Source organism: Podarcis tiliguerta (genome assembly GCF_965153285.1).
Source record: "Podarcis tiliguerta genome assembly, chromosome: 10".
NCBI classification, from domain to species: Eukaryota; Metazoa; Chordata; class Lepidosauria; order Squamata; family Lacertidae; genus Podarcis; species Podarcis tiliguerta.
The window spans coordinates 1438066-1453798 of NC_139543.1; the positions used below are offsets into that span (position 1 = coordinate 1438066).

Below are 15733 nucleotides of genomic sequence, written 5' to 3' on the forward strand. Positions count from 1 at the left end.
CTGTTAAAATTCATCTTGTTTGTTTTGGCCCAGTTCTCTAATCTGTCAAGGTCATTTTGAAGTGTGATCCTGTCCTCTGGGGTGTTAGCCACCCCTCCCAGTTTGGTGTCATCTGCAAATTTGATCAGGATGCCCTTGAGTCCATCATCCAAGTCGTTGATAAAGATGTTGAATAAGACCGGGCCCAAGACAGAACCCTGTTTGCTTAATGATCTGCTCCAGAATCTTCCCTGGTATTGATGTCAGACTGACCGGGCGGTAATTATTTGGGTCCTCTCTTTTCCCCTTTTTGAAAATAGGGACAACATTTGCCCTCCTGCAGTCTGCCGGGACTTCGCCTGTTCTCCAGGAATTCTCAAAGATGACTGCCAGTGGTTCTGAGATCACATCTGCCAGTTCTTTTAATACTCTTGGATGCTGTTCATCTGGCCCTGGAGACTTGAATACATCTAAACTAGCCAAATACTCTTGTACTATCTCCTTAGTTATTCTGGGCTGTGTTTCCTCTGCTGAATCATTTGCTCCAAATTCTTCAGGTCGGGCATTGTTTTCTTTATCGGAGAAGACTGAGGCAAAGAAGGCATTGAGGAGTTCAGCCCTTTCTGTGTCCCCTGTTTGCATTTCACCATCTTCTCCTCTGAGTGACCCCACTGTTTCTTTGTTCTTCCTTTTGCTACGAACATACCCATAGAAGCCTTTTTTGTTGCTTTTAACCTCTCTAGCAAGCCTGAGTTCATTCTGTGCTTTAGCTTTTCTGACTTTGGGTCTACACGTGCTGGCTATTTGTTTGAATTCCTCTTTGGTGGTTTCCCCCCTTTTCCATTTTTTGTACACATCCTTTTTTAATCTTAACTCAGTTAAAAGTTCTTTAGATAGCCACCCTGGCTTCTTTAGGCACCTTCCATGTTTCCGTCTCATTGGTATTGCCTGAAGTTGTGCTTTTACTATCTCTCTCTTAACAAACTCCCAGCCATCATGAACTCCCTTTCCTTTTAGTATTACTGTCCATGGGATCTCACCCAGCACTTCCCTAAGTTTTATGAAGTCGGCTTTCTTAAAGTCAAGAAATTGACTCCTAGTATGCTTGGCTGCTCCTTTCCGCTGTATAGTAAACTTCAGAAGAGCATGATCACTCGGGCCTAATGATCCTTCCACTTCTACCCCACTAACCAGGTCATCAACATTGGTTAGGACCAGATCTAAAATGGATGTTCCTCTTGTTGCTTCTCCCACTTTCTGGACAATGAAGTTGTCTGCAAGGCCAGTGAGGAATCTGTTTGACCTTATGCTCTTGGCTGAGTTTGACATCCAACAAATATCCGGGTAATTGAAGTCCCCCATTACTACTATCTCCCTTCCTTTTGCATGCTTGGCCATCTGTTCCAGGAAGGCATCATCTATAACCTGTGAAGTAATGAGGAATGAGTCCTGTACGCTTCCACTGCCATTCAGCTTTTCTGGACTTGTAGCAGAGTAAACACAGTGTGTGCTCTTGTGTGTGAGCGTCTGTACGCGGCTTCTCCTCTAATCTTAGAAGCTTTATTTATTGTAAGCAGCAACAATAAATCAACACCTTCGGGAGACGGCATCTTGTCTCCAGTCTCGGACAAAACCGAAAGCAGACTGAACACAAAGAACAGATCCCCGGATGGAGACCACCCCAGTGGGCAGGACTTAGACTCTGAGCTGTTTAACCCTATAAGCTCTGATTCTCCTCACAGTCTCCTGTATCCTTACTGGCAGCACTACAGTTTGCAACAGGGCACTCACAATGCCCCTTGCCACTCTCCGTTTATTTAAAACATTTATACCATATGTCTTCCTGTATTAAAAAAAATCCACCCCAACAAAAAATAAAAAAGGTAAAAACTCTAGACTATCACAAGCAACAGTCAATGTGAGAAAATGCCCGCACTGACTCAAAAGCTTGACTCGAGATAGTGCCACAAAGACATCTCTGTGGACAGTATTCAAAAACCAAGCTGCTACCACAATAGACATCTTCTCCCTGGTAAGCACCTGCCTAACTTCTGAAGTGACTGTAACAAAGATCTCCTCAGATACATGGTAGAACATATGATCTTGTCATACAGTGCATGTACATTGTTAATCCCAAGTTGTGAGACAGCTCTCCCTGATACCTTGGGCAAAAGACAGAAGGCAAGATGGACTGGGACAATCTTTATAGACAGCTGCATCCCTGTCTTGGAGGAGGATGCTATCTTTATGCACATACCAGAGTGTGTGTTCCTGATAATTTAAGAGAAGTACCATAGACTGATGGGATGAGTTTAATGTTTCTATTAAATGAGTGGAGTCTGGCTGTTACTTGGATTCTAGCATGAGTACAGAATGTAGAAGTAGACAGAGTGTAATTTCAGTCCAGATCTAATTACTAAATGTTGTAGCTGCCAATCAGGCAAGCTATTGAGTTAAAGCTGCCAAAGCAAGATGTTTATCTAGTCCCCAAATAAGGTTCAAAAGCTTGTACTGTATTCTCTTGAATAAGTGGACTTTCCCATTCGTACCATATACTTAAGACACACACTGCTTAAATGTAGCTATGACTGGGTTGTTGATATCACACAGTACTCAACTTTTTATAGTGCTTGAGAATATTCAATGCCTATGTAAAAACCCTTGCAGCATCCTCACAAGGTTAGGACAGCATTATTTTCTAACAGGAGAGTGAAAGTGTTCATGGATGAATTTGGATTTGAAATAGGGAGTTTTAGTTTCACAGGATGCAATCTTAGTCCCACTTATTTAGGAGTAAGCACCGCTGAATTAAATGGGACTTAATTATGAGTAGTTAGGATTGCAGCGTTGGTCTCGTGTAACAAGCACATGAGCTCTCTGCCTTTGAAAAGGGCAGCTCTTAAAAAAATATAAATTCATTTTCAAAAGCTGCATTATGAATATTAATATCTGTGGGTGGCGTTGTGGTCTAAACCACTGAGCCTAGGGCTTGCTGACCAGGTCAGCAGTTCAAATCCCTGCGACGGAGTGAGCTCCTATTCCTCTGTCCCTGCTCCTGCCAACCTAGCAGTTCGAAAGCATGTCAAAGTGCAAGTAGATAAATAGGTACCGCTGCAGTGGGAAGGTAAACGGTGTTTCTGTGTGCTCTGGCACTCGTCATGGTTCTCTGTGTGCCAGTAGTGGTTTAGTCCTGCTGGCCACATGACCCAGAAAGCTGTCTGTGGACAAGCGCTGGTTCCCTCGGCCTGAAAGTGAGATGAACATCACAACCCCATAGTTGCCTTTGACTGGACCAGGGGTCTTTTACCTTTTTTACCTTTTTTAAAATATCCGATACAATAAAAGACTCTCTTACAAATATATTCTGCTAATGTAAAAAGTTAACTAAAGCTATTCATAATGATTCTCTGCTTGGTTTAATACCAAATATGTTGCTAAAAAATTTATACTAGACATAAATATTCAATTACTGACTAGACAAAATGTTAGTTTAGTCAGTAAACTATTCAGTATTGGCCTGAATATAAGCTCCACCTTTAAAATTCAGGGGGGGAGGGGAGAAAAAAAAGACAATACCTGAATATAAGCCACTCCCTTAAAATTCCACAGGCACTCACACTCAAATTCCATTTTACCATATGTCTGTTTCAGCAGCAATATCGTAAAAGCCCATTTTTGTAAAGTTGCGAATTTAAGCCACAGTTTTAACTTTTCACAGTCAGAATTTGGGGGGAAGATTGATGCTTATATTCAGGCCAATATGGTATTTATGTTTAGTACAAATAGGCAAAGCAATATTACTTCCTCCAGTGATAATATTGATCAGAAATGTGCATCCTTCATCTACCAGATATGGAAGCGTGTGACTTTTCTTATCCATACCTTAGAATTACTGGACATGAAATCTAGGCTAGTAGCTTTGAAACGGAAATTCTCCTTGTTCTGTAACCACTTGTTAGGACACCTTTGATGAAACCCTGCAATTTGAAGCTAATTATCAAATGCATGCAGCTGATTCAGGAAAGCATTTACAGTGGTACCTCGGGTTACATACGCTTCAAGTTACATACGCTTCAGGTTACAGACTCCGCTAACCCAGAAATAATGCTTCAGGTTAAGAACTTTGCTTCAGGATGAGAACAGAAATCGTGCTCCAGTGGCGCGGCGGCAGCAGCCCCATTAGCTAAAGTGGTACCTCAGGTTAAGAACAGTTTCAGGTTAAGAACGGACCTCCGGAACAAATTAAGTTCTTAACCCCGAGGTACCACTATACATTGTTTTCCTATTTCCATCTAAGGCCCTTGGCTTAGGGAGAAAAAACAATACCTGATTTACAAATAAGCCAGATTCCAGCGCCTCACAAAGCTAGTCTTTCTGCTCACACTAATTTCAGGGCTCAGAATTTCTAAGACAATAGAAGAAGAACAATACCCTGTCAGAAGGCAGTAAGAGATTTATTTTTCTCAGGAAATCTCCAGTTAATTGGATACAGAAATTGAATTAAGTGAAATTGTTTCTTTCTTTTCAACAAACAGGCCAGTTAGACTGCTATAAACTTTCCTCTCTTTTTTTAAAAAAAGCTTACTGTTTCATTCAGCTTGTTGACTGTCACAGGAAAGAAATGCTGCCTTAGCTCAATACAGGAACATCCTTCCAAACAACTAAGCAGTCTTAGAATTTCATAAATGGCACTTGGAATGGCTGATCTGTTGCGTGCCTCAGTGCCAAGGCATAAGCATATACTTTTGCATCGACTATCATGTGCTCCTCTGACACCAGCTCTGGAAAAAATAGATAAATATTTTGTTAAAGTAGTATAAGCAAGACTGGTTTAATCCCAATGTTGCAAAGAACACAAGTCACACATATGTTGAGGAAACGTGTTTTGTTAGAATAAAAGAATAGAATCGTAGAGTTGGACGGAACCACGAGGGTTCCTACAATGCCAGAATCTTCTGCCCCATGTGGGGCTTCAAACCCAAGACCCTGAGATCACGTCTTAGGCTGTACTGACTGAGCTAATTTTTTTACACTCTGCTTTCAGGCCACAAAACTTTGCATTGTATGCACTTAACATTGTTGAAACTACTGTATCTGAGTTCAACTTGGTTTTACGTGCACCTTCTGCAATGTGGTAGTTGCGAAAAAGCAAATCTGCAAAAATAATCATATGCTCTTCTCATGGGTGCTCTGCCAGAAAGTGAGTGGAGCAGCCTTGGCCATTGCTTCCCACACCCCCTGGCAGACCACACACGGAGCATTCAGGACATAACGACAACAACTGTGTGCCACCCTGCACTCAGAGCCAGGATTTGGTAACCAAGGCCATGCTGTCCAACCAACTGCCCAATCAACAAAGTTTTCTGGGTGGTTCTCATCAAGTTCAATCAACAACAACAACAAATAATCATCTCTCTCTGAATTGTGTGATCTTAAATTGTCAGGAGAATATTACCATAGTGGTACTATAGTCTCGAACATTTTGGCTCCCGAACACCACAAACCTGGAAGTGACTGTTCCGGTCTGCAAACTATTTTTGGAAGCCTAAAGTCCGACGGGGCTTCCGCAGATTCCGATTGGCTGCAGGAGCCGTGCTTTGCTTTCCAAATGTTTTGGAAGTCGAACAGACTTCCGGAACAAATTCCAATCGACTTCCAAGGTACAATTGTACTTAAATTTTACCAAGATGTTTGGTCTTAAAGTCATATAAAACTGAGTAAGATGACCACTAGAACAGTGATACAGAGGAGAGTGCACACTCCCCCCCCCCCCAACTGATATAAGGCAGAACAGCGTAATACAGCTCTTGGGCTGTACCTCTTAATGCTGCAGAAGAAGGAAAACCAAGTCTGATTGCACCCTAGATTTTAAAAAATCCACCATGCCTTTCCCCTGATTTTCCATATCAGGGACGAGGAATCTCAGGCCTGCAGTGAGAATCAAATGCTGACCTCCAGGCCTCCCTAGCTGGCCTTTGGGATGCATCCCCTCCATCATGAATTTGGAAAATCCTTGCCCTCCAGTACCAACTCTTGCTTGCCTGGCTGGAGGTCAGAGAAGAGCGTGTGTAGAATCCAGCCTGCAGTACAATGGTAACATTCACAGTCATTTCATCACCCTCTTTTGTGAGGTTGCCCAAAAAGAAATGTGGCTCTCAACCCAAAAGGTTTCCCACCCCTCTTCCAGACGCAGGAAGACTTTGCTGTTTTGTTTTAAAGCTGGCAAAGCAGCCAGACATCCCACCCCCAACCTCAAGAGTTCAGCCATATCATTCTATTGATGATGCAGTTTGGCTCTAAAATCCTTGAGGTTGTTTCTTTTTTAAAGGAACTATAGTGGTTTGGAGGAAAAACAGCAGAGGGAAACACAGGAGAGAACAGCCCTTTGCAAAACACTTGAGCTAATGCTTAAAATTCCTTTTTTTAAACTCGGGCCTCTTTTTTAAAAAATACGGCCAATGACTAAACCACTCACACACGCAGTCTTTTTTTACCTCTCAGGGTTTTCAGTTACCTCCTCCACTCTTCTCCTTTTGACCCCCCCCCCAATATTGTATATTTTATGTATTTTATTTGTTCCTGCCCATCTTGCTTCTCCCCCCCTTCAGTTTTGCTATGCTCACAAGCAGGTCTGTTCTTCTTGCCAGTGATGCAGCTAATAGGTGCAGTTCCACAGGGACATGAAATCCTGCCTCAACCATCTACTTCACAAGTTTTCAAGGATGTATGAATGAAATAACGGTCTGCTGTGATATTTTGGAGGGTAATATGTAGGTGTAGCTAAGCATCCCTGCTCAGAAGACTGATGCCAGGTAGTGAAATAGGTCTCCTATTGGGAATCTTCCCTGGTATTCAAGAAAAATATGCTTCATTCTCAGAAAATCCTTTTAGAAGGCCCTGACTTTGCAAACTCTGCCACCATTTCAATTTTCATGAATCTTTTCTTCAGTGATGGTACTTACCCTCAATTCTCTGCAATAAATCATTCTTTGGTAGTGTAACAACTTCTACAAATTCTGAGGGAGGGGAAAGAAAGAAAATTACGCATTACATAATTTCTACTCTATTCCACAAGGTGACTCCCCTTTTAGTCTAAAGCTGAAAAAAAGATGAGTTTCATATATACTGAAACTTATAAGGAAAGCCAGTGAGCTACAACCAGCCCCATTCATGTTATGCTGACATGACTATGCCGCCTATTCACAGTACTTCGCTCCTCCACCCAAAGGCCAGCTGTTTCTGCAAAAAACTGCTTACTCCCCCTAGTGTTGAGTAATGGTGGGCAGAGGTAGACAGTGGCAAGTGTTTGGGTCACCAGGAATCAGAAAGAGGTGTTCTATTGCCAATATTGAAGGCAGTTATTCTATGGTACACATGAACTAGGATTTGGAGGGCTAGATTAGTCAGAGGCGTCACCAGTTTCTGACTCCTCGGTTAAAAGGAGATCACAACATTGCAGTTGAGCTCTGTTGATTTTTACCTGCGAAAACACTATCCTAGAAATAATGGAAACTTTAGTTCTGAGGGGTGGACCTGTGACCCTCTAGGTGTTATCAGACTACATCTCCCATCATCCCTGACCACTGGCCATGTGGGCTGGTATGCACTGTAGTCCAATAATAACTGGAGGGTCACAGGTTTCCTCATCTCTTCCCTAGTTCAAAACTTGGTTGCATGAAGTATGGGACTGGATCCAAATAAAAGTCCTTCTGCTCATGGAATGTGTCTCCCACTTACAGAATAACAATAACATCATCATCATCATTACTATTATTATTTCTTAGTCACTTCATAAAAAAGTCTCAAAGCAACTTAACAACAAAAGGGCTATTTTGCACCTCTACCTTCAGGGTTATGCAATAAAAGTGAAGGTAAATCCAAAAAACTTGCACAAATGGAAGCATGAGAACTTATAGCAGTGTGTAATGAACTCTTACACAAGTGGAATTACGCAAATATATATCTGTCACCTCAGAAGTGGTAATAGCAAGATCACCTATTCGTCCACACTAGGAGACAGTGGGTAATTTCTCTGGAAAAGTTCTCGGTGCTTTTCAAGCCTTTCCTAAGGCAGTGTAAAGTCTGGGAGATTCTTCCATACTCTACAAAGCCAAAGATCTATACACTGAGCTTTGTGTAACAGTCAAACCCATGTCCTCCCCTGCCACTGCAGAGTGAAAAAGAGGCAAGGGCTTGTCTGTACAATCCCATCAACTCTCCTAGGTGTTTCCAAAGCTCAGTGTGACATCACAGACAAGAAGAGCAGCGGTGCAAAAGTTTGGGTCGACTACTCAGGCTGTGTCAACCCATTTGGAGAACAGTGCTAGTGTCTTGCTTTCTTTCCACTCAGTTTTTTGGATCCAACCCATTGTTCCCAACTTTTCTTTTTAAGGAAATTGATTTTGGATCCCTTTCCTGCAGATCATGCTAAATGGGATTAACTTCTTTTAATACACCAGTGAAGTCTACATTTTTAAAATTCTATACTACTCAATGTGTTACTGAAAAAAGTTAGGGTGAAACAGAAAGAGATAGCTATTGAATCTAAAAGACAAAAGGGCTTTATTGAGCCACAACTACACTGGAATATTCAGAAGTATCTAGCATACTTATCTGTGATGCCAGCCATAGTGAACTTAAGCAGACAACGTACCTCCTTCCTCTGCATAAAACAAAGCATAAACACAATGGGAATTAAGGTTTGTGACTCTAGATACTTCTGTTTTTCACTCTGATATCAGACTTCCTTGCTGAACAATTTATCCACAATATTATTGAAACATAGTCCTATATAGATGCTAATGCTCCTGAATGGAGCAGCACAGGATCAGGGTTGGATCCAGTAGTCCTGCTGTTGCATGGTACAGTCCCTGGCGCCTGCATATACAGTGCAAACATGTACAAAGGCTCCCTACGTGCAGATGTTTGTTGAGGTGGTACTCGGCATGCATGACATCATGAGCAAGGCTTCTTGGTGTGGCTCCAGTGCTGCTCTACTTCTTAAGCCTAAAAGCCACATATCTGAATTGTCTCTCTAAATGCTCCAGGACACTTGGACACTTTTCTGTCTCCAGCAACCCCACACAGCTCAACCCTTCAGTTTCGCCTCTTCCTAAACAGCCTTGCCACAATGCCTGCCACCACATATTAACATTCCCCTGGCTCAGAACACCCAAGATGCCTCCACTTCTTCCCCCGAAGGCTCCTCTCTTCAATCTCCACAGCTTCCTACCAGATAAACAGTAGCTGCTTCCCTCAGACCAAGGAAGCCCCCTGCCCTGGATCCCCACATACTGAACCCTTCTTCCCGTGCAGCTAAAAGGGGGGGTGAGACTAAGGGGGAGGCAGACTCTTAATATCTACTGCACCTTCTTGAATTTAGGCTTATTCAGCTCCCAGACAGTTTAAGAGCTACCATGCTACTTTGTTTCTTATCCACGGGTTACAGACGCTTCAGGTTACAGACTCCGCTAACCCAGAAATATTACCTCGGGTTAAGAACTTTGCGTCAGAATGAGAACAGAAATCGCGTGGTGGTGACGCGGCGGCAGCGGGAGGCCCCATTAGCTAAAGTGGTACCTCCGGTTAAGAACAGTTTCAGGTTAAGAAAGGACTTCCAGAACGAATTAAGTTCTTAACCCAAGGTACCACTGTATTTGTGCCAAGCAGTGGACGACCTCTGAAGGGCACAACTTCAGTCTGCAGAGCCTGGAGATCCTTTTTTAAAATGTGTTAATCATACTATATATGCTTTTAAAGTGGAGCAGTAGTCACACTGTACAAGCCTCACTTGCATCCTGTACATAGGACAGTCCACAAAAATGCTACTACAGTATTTCCCATAAAGCACACAATGACTCCTGCTTTCTGGCTATTAGGTATAACATTGACAACTCTTATATTGAGGATTTATGTTTGGCTCCTTGCAGAAAAACACCGACATGAACAGAAATTTCACTTTGAATATATGTGTATAAATACAGGGTGTTTCAAATAGGGCGCTGAAAATGTTTTGATACAAGAATAAGATAAGATTATATCAAGTGGTGGATTCACCTGGTTTTTGTTTGGGCTTCAGATTGGCAGGAATATCTCCATTAATGGTGACTGTTGCAATGTGTGATGCACAGTTAGTCAATCCAGGATCCAAGCACAAAGCTACAGAAAGCATCATTCTTCAGTTATTTGTCTGACATGCTAATAAATACACATTTGTTCTCAAAGACACAGAAGGAATATCACAGAATCTGCTCCTAATTAAGAACTAGATAAACAACTCTAATGTGCCGCTGAAGACTAGGGACCTCTGTGCATACACACAGATCCTCTAGTTCCAGCAAGCCAGAGAAATGTGTGGAATTCAGAAACTAGATAGCCAAGCATTTTACAACAACCAGTTGTTGGTGGGATCCATGTGTGTGCCTCTGGAGGTAGGCAAACCGCTACATTAGCGGCACTCAAGTGACCTCGCTGGGGAGCAAGCCTGGGTAGTGTGTCTGGAGGCCCTGGGCTGCCCAGATAACAAGACTCCCATCTCAGCCTCACTGATGTGGTTCAAAGGAAAGCGGAGCAATACATTTGGCACCAGTTTGGCTGCAGGAGTTGCCAGGAGGAGGCAGACAAGGGACTATCCAACCATCTTAGGGACTCTGCTCCAAATTTCTGTAGGATTTACACCTTAGCCCTAGCACCTTAGCTTCTCCCCAAAATATCCTGCAAGGCAGCAGAGGTTTAGGATCAGTTTTCCTTCTCCTAGATGGGCTCAGTTTGGGGAAAGTACTTCATTTCATCTGTCCTGAGCTTCTAACCACTTAGCTTTATTTAAAGGTTCCTGGGATCTGGTATGAGAGGAGGGGGGAATAAACTTTCTCCCTATCCACTTTCCCCACATAATGTTCCTCATGTCCCGCCCTTCTCCCTTTTTCTCAGCTGAAAAGCCCCAAATGTTACAAGTGTTCTGACCAGTTACATCAGCACCTTCATAGGTATGCCCAGAGTTTGCTAGGGCATGCCTCTTTGCACTGGTGAAATGTTCCAGCATGCATTTATTAGAAAATAATTAGACAGCATTTATGGTATGGCAGTTATGTTTGATATTTCCAACTGCAAGCCCTTTGAGCATTCCAAAGGGCTCCATAAAAGGACATGCATCAACATTTCCCATCCAAACAGTCAAAACAAAATACAGAAGTTACCTGGAGAGCATTCTAGGATCTCCCCTTTGTATCCTGTTTCTTCCTCCAACTCACGTAAAGCAGCACTTTCTGGGGTTTCATTGCTATCAATTAGACCTGTGATGTAAAGGTTGAATTGTAACTAAGATCAGCAATGGTAAATGGACTTTTTTTGGGGGGGGGGGGTGACGACATTGGCATGGCTAGGAAGAAAGCACAAGACTTAGTGGCAAGATAAATGTTCTAATTCATGGATGGGGAATCTGGCGCCCTCGAAATTTTGTTACAACTCCCATATGCCCCAGCCAAAGTGACTGACGATCAGGGATGATGAGAGCTGGCATACAACATCTAGAGGCCCACAGGTTCTCCCTATCACTACTCTAATTATTAAAATGCATTATAGGTAAAGGTAAAGGGACCCCTGACCATTAGGTCCAGTCGTGACCAACTCTGGGGTTGCGGCGCTCATCTTGCTTTATTGGCTGAGGGAGCCGGCATACAGCTTCCGGGTCATGTGGCTAGCATGACTAAGCCGCTTCTGGCAAACCAGAGCAGCGCACGGAAACGCCGTTTACCTTTCCGCTGGAGCGGTACCTATTCATCTACTTGCACTTTGATGTGCTTTTGAACTGCTAGGTTGGCAGGAGCTGGGACTGAGCAACAGGAGCTCACCCCGTCGTGGGGATTCAAACCGCCAACCTTCTGATAGGCAAGTCCTAGGCTCTGTGGTTTAACCCACAGCGCCACCCGCGTCCCTAAATGCATTATAGATATGCATTAAAAAGCCAATCTCCTCATAATGATACCAGCAAGATTCTTCGCAGGATGGGGCACACAAGTTGTGATGTATCTTACACAATACTTGGCCTGTTTGCCAAAAAGAAGTGTGAAGGGGAGGCAAGTGAAAGCTGACCTTCCCTCTCAACATTCCTTGCTGCTCTCAACTGTTTTAAGCAATTACTTCCTAGTCTGGCTCTTGTTACATGCACAGCCTATTTCTGTCCCTATCAATTTGACATGGGTTCATTTGTAAGTGTCTTCCATCCACTTTCCACATTCATCTCTGATTTTCTTTTTTAAAAAAACTTGTATATAAGAACATATTTAAATGTATTTTTCCTCAATGAATGCCTTTCTGAATGCACTTTATCCTAAAATACACATTTTTACACATTGATTCCCCCCCAACAAAAAAAATGTATTGCAAAGTTCAGAGAAGTGCAAGATCAAAAGGATAATTGTGTTCTAATCTATGTCTTAGTCAGGAAGGTGTAAAATAGGCCTGCACACCAAATAAAGTTCTCCTCCATTCCTAGTTACAAGGCATTAATTCTGATAAAATCAGAAATAGTAATGTGCAGATATGTCCAGGGTGCCATACCAATGAAAGAATTTAACCTAAGGAGTTTGCAACACAGGACTTGTGGCCTATTTCCAAACATATAAGCATCCCAAGAAACAGCTAGTGCCTCTCTCACAATGGCAAGAGCCTTACCTTAAAATTAACAAGGAAGCTGAGGTGAACCGCCTACCTGCAGGGAATTCCAAGCAGTAGTTTCCCATGGGAGGCCTAAATTGCTTCACTAGGACAACACAGTCATAGTGAAGAGTTCTTTGCAACACTGGAATAACAGCAACACCTGCCAATACAGAGAAGGAACTTGCAAAAACATGGCTGCACTGAAACAGACAAAGATCAGTAACTCACTCAAGGTCTCTCATGCAGTGTACTTGATGGTTGTGTCCATGTTATCAGTTTCAGAGTAATGGTTTTCACACTTTCTCCCTTGAGGGAACAATTTCAGTATCTACTTGGAAGCCCTGAATGTTGCAGAGGATTCTGGAAGATGATTTAGGGCATATCCTCAGTTCTCATAAGGTGCTTGGTTTGACCTGTTGGGTCATACCATCCACAAAGGTGAATGGAGAAGATAACCATCCAACACTCCACTGCAGCTGCCAATCATAGGGGAAGATTGGAATAGGTGGCAAGCTGTCCATCAGAGAAGCCAGTCTGCCATTCCTGATTATAGCCCTGAAGAAGCTTTTAATGAACACCAGGATTCTCCAGAACACAACTGGAAAGAAACATTAGTTTAGGAAATTTATATGGCTCCTTTTTCAAACCATCTTAACAGTGCTGCTGTGGCCTACTATCCACAAGTATCCAAGCCGGTACTAGACCACACTGTTTTGCATCTTCCTTTCCACGCTCTGATGATAAAAGGTGGGGAAGGGAAGACTGGCAGGTCACTTAGCTTTGAGGGCATGCCTGGGGGCCTGTGAGCATACAGCCACTGTTATGAACCACTAGCTACTGAATGAAAATGGAAACCATCATTATAATTATTATAAATTTCAACGACGATAAAATACTTGCCTGAAATTTGGTGAAGGACCAATAATCTCAACAATCAATATTCCCATATATATTGGTGTTCTCTCATGTATGTCCCCAGCTTATCTAACATTAGGAGACTCTCAGCAGCCAGTGAAGTAACAGGTGTTTTGTGTTTGTCAATGTAAAGACTTGCTCACCATCAGCAGAAACCCCCTCTTTTCTGGTAGTACGCTTCACAGATTCCCATACTCTATTAAATAGAAAGGAGGAGATGGGAAGAAGACAGATGTCAATGTAAACATGTTGGTTTCCAAAATGAGATGTTAATCATTATTACTGTTATAATACCTCACTCTACATCCTAAGGCACTTCAAGAACGGAGTTCTTGCTGATGTCACAGAGAAATTTTTTCCTTCATGAAAAAAATCTCTCAAAGCATAATGAAGGCTGAGTATATGCTAAAAAAATGTTAAAATGTTAAAAAATAATAATCAAAGGTATGCACCAAGTGACTCTAACAAATGCAGAATTCTGCAGCTGGAATAAATTATGCAAGCAAATGTGACCTCTTTTTTGCCCAATCGATGCAGCATTTCTTCCCAGTGTTGCATAGTTCATTCTGCTTTCACTAGTCACAGGAAGAAGCTCCAGATCATAAGTCCTGACCTCTGAGCACTAGAAATATTGAGCAACCTCGGCTCTTACTTTCTCTCCCTCCCCCCCCCCCCTAATTTTTAATGAAACTTTGTCATCGTACAATAAAAAACAAATCTAAATAAAAAGAAAAAGAGCAAAGAAAAGACAAACCCCTCTCTCAAAAGTAGATCTTAATCCTTGTCTCACAAAGGGGGCCCTCCCAACTCTCAGCTAGGAACTTCCAATATACATTAGGCATTGCTAAAAACTTTCAGGAAAACTTATGCAAATAGATGAGAAACTTTCTTCTTTCTTTTTAATGAAAGACAAGATTCTCAAGTAGATTACTTTTAAGGCCAACTCCATAATTTGTGGCTTTTCTATGTTCCAATGAAACATAAATATGAGTAAGAAATTGAGACAATTGAAAAAAAACTGAATTACGGTAAAAGAAGCAGGGCTGTTCAGATGAAGTGTTGCTGGCTAACAAAGCATGGTTTATTAGGCCATGAATATCTGCAGAGAATTCTGGGATGTTGTCTGAGGAGCCAGCTCATGATTACCCTATCATGAGGGGGGGGGGCACCTGCACCTTTAATAGTTGTGTAAAATAGGAAATTTCAGTAGGTGTGGCTTGTCATGCAAGCTATACCTGCTGAAATTCCCCCTTCCACATGCCCTTTTGCATCTGGGCACCCTACTTCATGCAGAGTGCTGGCCCAGCCTACTGTGACTCACAAATGCCCAGCATGAACCATGCACACATCCAACTATCTCCTGTGGAGATGTGCTGCAAGGGCAGATAGAGAGGAATAGGCAATTTGTCTTGCAATTTGATGGGATTTGTCCATCACCACTGGTGTCCTCAATGAAGAACCCTATGTGAACTCCCTAGAACACTATTAAAGAGCTCCCTAGAACACTAGCTTGGTCCCTGCTCCTGCCAACCTAGCAGTTCAAAAGCACATTAAAGTCCAAGTAGATAAATAGGTACTGCTCCGGCGGGAAGGTAAACGGCGTTTCCGTGCGCTGCTCTGGTTCGCCAGAAGTGGCTTAGTCATGCTGGCCACATGACCCGGAAGCTGTACACTGGCTCCCTCATCCAATAAAGCGAGATGAGCGGCGCAACCCCAGAGTCGGTCACGACTGGACCTAATGGTCAGGGGTCCCTTTACCTTAGAACACTATTTAAAAACCACATGGTTTAGAAAACAGCTAATAGGTAAAAATTATTACCTTGTTTGGCCTTCAGGGTCAATGTAAGTTGTCTGCTCAAGCTTCACCCATTTTCTTTCTGCAATCGTCTTGAGGGGGAAAAAAATCACTTAAAACATTTTAAAAACTTAAGAAAAGCCTGCTGGGTCCGGCTAATGGCCCATCTAAGTCTAGCAGCCTGTTCTCACAGTGGCCAATCAGATGCCCATGGAAAATTAGCAAGCAGGATTCAAGCTTTTCCAAAACTGCTGCAAACTGGGTTGACCATCTTTATCGACCTATCTACTACGACCCCTTTATTTTCACCACAAAGATGATGATTTGGAACAACTATGAAAACTGCCTCCACTGTGGTTACAGCTAATATGGAAATCTGAATTCTCA

At 42.6% G+C, this 15733-nt stretch overlaps 1 protein-coding gene across 4 annotated transcripts in view; it reads right to left on the bottom strand.

Annotated features, from left to right (window-relative positions):
• The window catches only part of NUDT5 (nudix hydrolase 5), a 1423229-nt gene that overhangs the window by 1404188 nt on the left and 3308 nt on the right, over positions 1-15733 (bottom strand). Inside the window, exons 2-8 of one of the 4 annotated variants that reach the window (XR_014502124.1) lie at positions 15371-15438; positions 13695-13747; positions 12689-12796; positions 11175-11270; positions 10036-10137; positions 6942-8641; positions 4415-4760 (exon numbers count right to left, since the gene is read on the bottom strand). Coding sequence is in view for 2 of the 4 variants with exons in the window: in XM_083400099.1 (XP_083256225.1) it covers positions 4651-4760; positions 6942-6995; positions 10036-10137; positions 11175-11270; positions 12689-12796; positions 13695-13747; positions 15371-15438 (591 nt within the window). In the remaining 2 variants the exon portion in view is untranslated. Of the gene's footprint in view, positions 1-4414; positions 4761-5494; positions 8642-10035; positions 10138-11174; positions 11271-12688; positions 12797-13694; positions 13748-15370; positions 15439-15733 lie in introns of those variants that run through there. The other 3 variants (XM_083400099.1, XR_014502123.1, XM_083400100.1) reach the window with 3 other exon arrangements.